The sequence below is a fragment of the Lactuca sativa genome, chromosome 3 (genome assembly GCF_002870075.4).
Source record: "Lactuca sativa cultivar Salinas chromosome 3, Lsat_Salinas_v11, whole genome shotgun sequence".
Lineage (NCBI taxonomy): Eukaryota > Viridiplantae > Streptophyta > Magnoliopsida > Asterales > Asteraceae > Lactuca > Lactuca sativa.
Window position 1 is genome coordinate 306,284,758 of NC_056625.2, and position 7,842 is coordinate 306,292,599.

At 32.4% G+C, this 7,842-nt stretch overlaps 1 protein-coding gene across 1 annotated transcript; it reads right to left on the reverse strand.

Moving 5' to 3' along the window:
• Positions 1–683: 683 nt before the first annotated feature.
• Positions 684–7,595, reverse strand: LOC111916095 (uncharacterized). The gene is made up of 8 exons (XM_023911733.1): positions 7,535–7,595; positions 7,357–7,421; positions 6,725–6,787; positions 2,169–2,221; positions 1,741–2,075; positions 1,521–1,674; positions 1,051–1,145; positions 684–730 (listed from the first exon to the last, which is right to left on the reverse strand). The coding sequence occupies exons 1-8, from the start codon at positions 7,593–7,595 to the stop codon at positions 684–686; spliced, it is 873 nt and encodes a 290-aa protein (XP_023767501.1).
• Between the last annotated feature and the right edge of the window lie 247 nt (positions 7,596–7,842).

Sequence of the window (7,842 nt, forward strand, 5' to 3'; positions counted from 1 at the left end):
TATATGCAACATGACCTCCACCATAATACAATATTTCAGATCCTTTAACCTAAAACCATAAAATTTTGATGATTGATGATAAATAAAGAGTCAGATGCTAAAAGTGTTCAATTTAAGATGTGATAAGGTTTACCTTAAACTCTCTACAAGCGATACAGACATCATATATTCTTAACAAAAAGATAATATGTTGTTATAAGAACTCTCAATCAATTGACATTGTGTTCTGATAAAAAGATTATGACCCTCCACTTATTCAAAAAATCAAATAAAAAAAATTCCTTGTGTTTTCACTTTCTTAATAATTTTGAGTCCGGTACATGAAGATGAAATCCCTATTTCGTATAAATAATAAACTTCAGATTCAAACAGGACAACTCAGTTGTTATATATAATGACAATCAAACTATATCAAACACAAACAAATTAACCAATGCACATGTTAAATGAAAAAAGTAAAGCATATGACAGTAAGCAATTAAAAAAATAGAAAAACCTCCCAAATATTGAGAAAGAAAGGTTTGGTTCTGCTTCTTAAGTATGAGTATAATGGATGAGCGGAGAATAAAATCTCTCCAACGGCTTCAATTTCTCCTGCAGTGTATCCATTTTACAATGTTATAAGATCCCTCCCTATGTAATACCCAAAATACCCTTTTGAAATTTTTTGTAAAACTTGCATATTATTCTTCCAGATTTCCATTATTATCATCTACTATGAAGGTCAAATCTTCATAAAGAATAATGAATTAACACATATATGTATATGTGTATACATATATACACATACATATACATATATACATATAAAGAATAATAAGAAATTTTACTTTTACTTTTAACTTGAAAAGAAATTACCCATGGATCATCTCCTATAGCTGGACCATTACTCATCAACAAGCTTTGAGAAATAAGAATCTGACTCCATTAGCTTGGAGGGTGCATCATATTAAATCATTTCACCTATTATTAATGAAATTTTACTATTTTGTAGAGGGTAATTGTGTTATTTTATGAGATATATGGGTTTCTGAAGAATAATATACATACCAGAGGAGAGGACCATGGCCATGTCACTGTCTATAACAGTTGGAATCATATGAGCAACTGTTCCAAGTAAAATGGCTGTATTAGTGGGAGCAAAACTGAAAAAAACAGTTATACTCAGGGACCAAAAGCAAGTAACCATTCAATTCCATCCCTAATTCAATCATATTCAACACTACCTTAGCTTTGTACAGGTAGGAATAGTTTAAGAAGGACACTAACCAGGTCCAGGTGGAGGCTTTAACAAATCAAAAGAAGCATGCGAGCCCCCATCTCTTTTCTTTTCATTTGATAAGATTTGTGATTCGTCATGGCCCTCTGATGCTTCTCCTTCCGGTTATTTATCTTTTAAAATTCCCAGCCCCACATCAGACATTGCATCCATTGGTGGCATTGCTGCTCAATTAGTCCTTCACAAGTCACAATCATTACTATACAAGAAAATACTATATTTTTATGATTCTTGCTCTTACCCGATGTTGGTTTTGTTATGGTGGGTAAGTTGTACATCAGATGAGAACCTAGGTAAAGAATTATGTACACATGCTAAAAGATAACTTACAGCAAAAAAACCACCAGCTTCTTTCCCAGCATCCACAACTATATGAAATCCTTCCAATGGATTTCCTGTAATACACAGCAAGTAAGAAAATAAGCATGAGAGAAAGAAAAAAACGTAATATTCACATATACCTATTTTTCCTGAAGCTTTACGAACTGCTATTACAAGGTTAGAAGCGTAAATAGCCATGTAGTCAACTTTAGTGGTTGAAGATGAAAGTTTTCTTTCTGCCTCTTCTAGAGATTCTGGTGTAAATCCATTGTATATGTTTGCAGCATGCTCCAGAATGTCTTTAATGTCCGGTTTTCCAAGGCCTCCTTCATTAGGAAAGAATTTAAAACCATTTCTATTATAAGGAAGATGGCTTGCTGTTATCATGATAGCTCCATCAACTGGACATAAAAAGTCTTCATTACTAAAGAATTGAAAACCATTTGTATTGAACATTCCAAGAGTAGATGCTAATCTACAAAAACATCACTGAAAATAATTAACAAGATCATAACACCCAAAAAGAAAATAATCAAAATAAATGAAAAAATGATTACAATTACATCACCCGTATTGCACAACATCAAAGCCTACACCAACAATTCCCCGAGAAGCTGCATCCTGGAAAAAAACATTAGGTTAATATATTGTTTCATGCTGAAAAAGATGAGGTGTCAACAGGGAATTAGATACTATTCACATTCTCATAATTGAAAATATCCCTAAACAAGAGCAGCCATAAATATGAGACTTACCTTTGTGTATATATGTGAGGAGTCACGAGACACAAGATGATTTGTGTATGTGACAAAGGCATAATCAGCTCTAATATGTTCTTGAATCAAAATACCAATGCATAATGTATCACGATTCCTGTTTTTCTATGCTCTTTCATTCCATTTAGAAGCCCAAGCCTGGATAGCAGATGTTAAAACCATTCCAATATTTGATTCAAAATTTCAATAGGTTTGACCATAAAGTAAAACCACAACTACTTTTTGGGAAGAGGGGGAAAGGTATCAAATATACCTTTTTCATTGCTTGCTAGATTTTATTCCATGTATCCTCTGCGGAACCTTGAGGCAAAGGAAAACTTGAAAGATCGACTATAGTCACACCCCCGAACCAGACGGCGGAAACGTTCGGGGGCTCGTGTGACTAACAATTGAATTATCATCACAATGAATACACATGAAACATAACACATTCATCACCAACATTTCGTATTACAACTGACATTGTTCACATCAACTAAATTGTTATAAATACATAAGTTCAACTATTAAAGTATGATGAGTGATGTTACATAAAACAAAACATACGCACTTGAAAATCTTCCAGGCTAACGATTACCTGAGAATACAAGTTATTTTGAAAATGGTAAACATATATAATGTTGGTAAGTTCATAAGTATGTTTGAGTAAAAGTCATTGTATCTTTCGTAAAAACCCAGAAAATCCGATATTTTCTATAAAATGTTTGAAAATGATGTGAAAATCAAGTATAAATGCATGTGTGAATTTCACAGTAGTAACATATATAATAGTAGTTTAGATTTCTTTATATTGTAGGTAAGTGATAGTTGTATATTAATAATTTCCCAGAAAATCCGATATTTTCCAATTTATAAAAATGTCGAGGTTCTTGTATAGTTAGGTAAGTTTTTTCATATTGACAAAATCGAAGGGTTAATCTCCGAAGTGTTAATTTTTGGTATTGGATCATTATCTGAGCCGTTATAATCATACATGATAATGACTAGGTTGTCTGTCTTAAATTTTTTCCAAATGCCGGTATTTGCTCAAGGTTTTGTCGCCTTAGACTGATCTAGTCTAACTGTAGCAAACAACTAAGGCATGGGGGGTCACCCCATATAGATCTATACACAAACTGTCGCTCTCCCTCCAGGAGACTCTGATTATAACTACAAGCTACGACGGTACACTCAAGGTGCCAACCGACACGTCTCACTAGATTCTCAACCATTCGTACTATGTTTAATGTTTACGTGTCTGTTATGCGTTATCCATCCAAAGGTACATTTATAAGTATACAAAGTTCAATAGTTATGTAAAGGTATAGTTATGATTTACTAAGCATGTGAAGTTTAGTCCACGCCCAATTAACATGTAAATGGATAAAAAACGCCCAATAAAATGTAAGTGGGTAATTTGGGCTCAATAGGCATGTAAATGGACCACAAAGGCCCAATAAACATGTGACCCATAACTCAGGCCCAAATTAACATGTGAATTGATCACAAGACCCAATAAACATTTCATGGAAAAATATTGGGCTCAATATACACTTGAATGGGCCTTTAAGGCCTATTGGCCACGTAAGATGAATATTACGCCCAATAAAATTATTATCGATGTATTCCGTCCATTCGTATTGTTTCGTTGTTTATTTTGGCTCGTGGTTTACCAAAATTTATTATAAAAAGTATCCTTTTTCATAAAACAACATTTTTGGTCAAAAGCCTCAAATTTTCAATTAAGGCCTAAAGTTTTGCAAAAAATGACACTTTAGTCCATAATTTGTAAAAAATTGTAATTTTCTCCCAAATGTCTAGAAATTCACGGTTTTAGTCCAAAAATATATATTTTGAAATTTAAGACCTAGTTTTGTAGAAAAGTGCATTTTCAGCCCTTTGTTGGTAAAAATTTACACATTCGGCCCAATTTTGATAAAAGTTACATTTTTTGTCCAATTTGAAAAAGAATGTTATTTTCACCCCTCAATTTGTTTTATTTACGTTTATGACTCAAATTTTGATCAAATAACATTTTTAATCCCAAAACTTCATTTTTTTGCAAATTCGGGCCCAAAATCGGGAGGCCCAAATGTTTTGCCCATTAAGCTCAAATTTGCATTTTTGGCCCTTTTTAAAGTATGTTTACCATAAAAATCCATTTTATCCATGTAGGACCTGTTTGGTCCCTATAAAACCATAAATGTCACTTTTTGCCCTTATCATTTGTTTTATTGACAATTTTGACCCTTAACACGGTTTTTGTTTTAACTTTTATATCTTTAACACATAATCACTTTTGGCTTGATAGTATGATGTATATAGTGTCTTAGTTCATGAATCTTTACTCAATCTCACTTAGAATGTAGAGATTTGTTTAGATCTAACACATGTTTACAAAATAAACTAAGAATTCACACAAGACACGCATATAACACACAGATCTACACATTTTACTTGCATTCTCCCCCAAAAATCATGTAAAAATCGAAAACAAGGGGGTATGAACTTACCTTTGCTTGATGTTTTGGTTTTTGAAAAAAGAATGGAAATGATTTTGGTCCTAGAAACACCTTGAAGTGGATCTCGAGCTTATGACGCTTCTAAGGTGCGATCATGGAATAAAACTATGTAAGAAGGAGTTTTTCATGTTAAGATGAAAGAAGATACTTGTGTTTGACAATAACTTACCAAAGATTGGAATGACTTGATGAAAATCCTTAGAACTCTAGCCAATTTTCAAGATCTTGGAGGAAGGAGGAGATTCTTTGAGAGTGTTTGGAAGAATGTGTGTGAGTGCTTAGCTCTCGGCTGAGATATCAAGAAGATAGGGGAGAGAAGGATGAGGTGACTTTGCATGGAGATACAGGAGACCATGCATTGTTACATGGTGAGCTATATGGAGGTGGCGTCTCAAAAGTCAACCCTCATTTAATTTCCTTTTTTTTGTTAAATGGTGTTGGGCCGAGATTTTGGGCCAAGAAGATAGGAATGGAATAGTTTGAGCCTATTAAACTTTAATTAGGATTTCTGGAGCCTAATCATAAAGTTTTCGGCCCATTGGTCCTTTAGGGTAGTTCACGGCCCAATAGTATAAAAGAATGGGTTCTGTGGTCCATTAAGGTTAATTGGAGTTGTTATGGACCAATAAGGCCCATTAGGGTTAGAATGAATCATTCTAGGCCTAAATGGTCCAAAATGTTATAGATTGGTGAATTGGTTCCATTTAGAATCCAAATAGGGTTTCCAAGCCCAAAATAGTTGAATTGGATGCTTATTGGTCCATTAGGCCCATAAAGGAAATCCTAGTCCAATATGGACTCAAACCAGGATTCTTAGGGTTTTCAAATTCTTTGTTGAACATAAAAGGTGAATTTAAATGAGCACCGAGTGATATCTACTTATAATATAGGTTTTACAATAGTTGAATGATTATACAAGAATATAATTTCCTAGCTAAAATGCTAGTTGTGACAACTATGGTACAAGTGTTGCGGGATTCAATAGTTTGGAGGTGGGTTCAATAGAATGAAAATTGTAATAGAGTAAAATGGATTCGAAGATTTTCTAATATGGTTATAGTTATGGGGAATTGAAGCTATAAAATTGGTGTATATTGGATAATGGGATCAAAAGTATATGGTTTTAGGATTTATTATTATATAATTGATCTATATATAGCAAAATGTAGACTCTTTTGTATGAGTACTCAAGTAATCGAGTATATATTATTTATTACTTACAATGGTTTTTGTCTACTTTAATAATAATAATCATAATAACAACCATTAATAATAAAAATCATAATAACAACTGTTAAGTTATGAGGCGTATTTAACCATTAGAATAGAGGTTGAATTATATCAGAAAGACTATATTGATAATTATATTAGAAAGACTATATTAACATAGTCATTTAATAATTATAAGAGTTGAAGTATATTGCTAAAATAAATTAATTCGATAAAAATAAAGGATAAGATGTTAAAATGTGAATAAGAGACTTAAACTGTAAATTGTATTTAGCAAACATATATGATATGACTACTTTACTAAACTACATGAAACTTAATTAGTGAAGTATAATATTATTTAATGTTTCATACATGGTAAAGTAGCCTCTTGTGATGATTATATAATTTTGTAGATAAATGCTTAGGTATGACGAGTGATTTTATATATATGGAGACAAATCCCTTTCTTTTTTCTTAAATTAGTTTTTGTGAAACATATGTTCATTATTTGTTTCTAAAAGATGTTTTGTAGACAGCTTGATGAGGATGTTGTATATGTACCACAAAATCAAACCTCTTAACGAACAAAAGGCTATGACCTTAAGCCCCTTTTTAGGGTACTCTACAAAACTTACCTGTTTGATTGGTCCATATGCCTCAAACTCCCTTTTATTTGTGCTCTCTGTTGTCTCATAGTTCTGAACGTTTAAAAAAAAAACATTAATTTATTTAAATAAAGAAACTAAAAAGACATAAAGCCTTAAAAGGCATCAATGCAAAAGAGAGTAATGCTCACAAGCCAATCAACAAACATTGTCTTGTATGGATCTCCAGATTTATTTGGTGTATTTCACTTCATGTTTGATTTTTATAAGAAAAAAATAACATAAGATTTATATGGCAAGCAGTTTACCTTTTATAAAGCTAACTTCCCCAAAGAAAAAAACCTGTCATGCAAAATTTATTTAAAGATTTGGACTTTTCCACCACTGTAATTGTCTTGTCAAGACCCCCCAATATATTATCAATAGCAGCCCTCTTGTGAGATAGGTTCACTTAACATGCTAGAAAAAATAATTTAAAGTTAAACATAAATATGAAATCACACAAAATATACGTTTTTTTTATGGAAAATAACAAAATTGGGTCTCTTACATTTAACTTTAGCAAAGAAGATGTCAAAGAAGCACGTCGTTTAGCCTTAATTTGTCTTTGGAAAATAATTAGTTCACATACTCTTCTGACCCTGAGGAATTGACTGATTTGCCCCTTCCTCTACACCTTTATTGATTATCCCGTTTTCCTTTGCAGAAAGAGCTCTATTTCCACCACCTGCATCTTGGAAAAAGATATCATAGAGTTGTTTAGATTACATTTAGTTTAAAACATATGAATATGATTAGCAAAATCAGATTAAATAAAATGCATTTTATATGGTGAATTACCATTAGACATGTAACGAGATGAATAGTTTCCTCTGCCACCCCTATTCCCATGTCCCTGCATCCTAGGTTTCCATCTAGGCTCTATAGATTGTTTACTCAGATTTTGCTAAAAGAGAGCATTTTAAGTATCCACTATAAAGTGAGAATTTCTGTTAAAAACATTGAACTCCTAGCTTGTAAATCAATGATCATGAAAGGTAGCACCAATCAGCTATACAGAAACATGAAAATAATACATAAAAGATAAAACATCAAGAACAATTATAACCAATCTAACGAGCAAGCTAGGAATTAAAGGAGAGAATAAG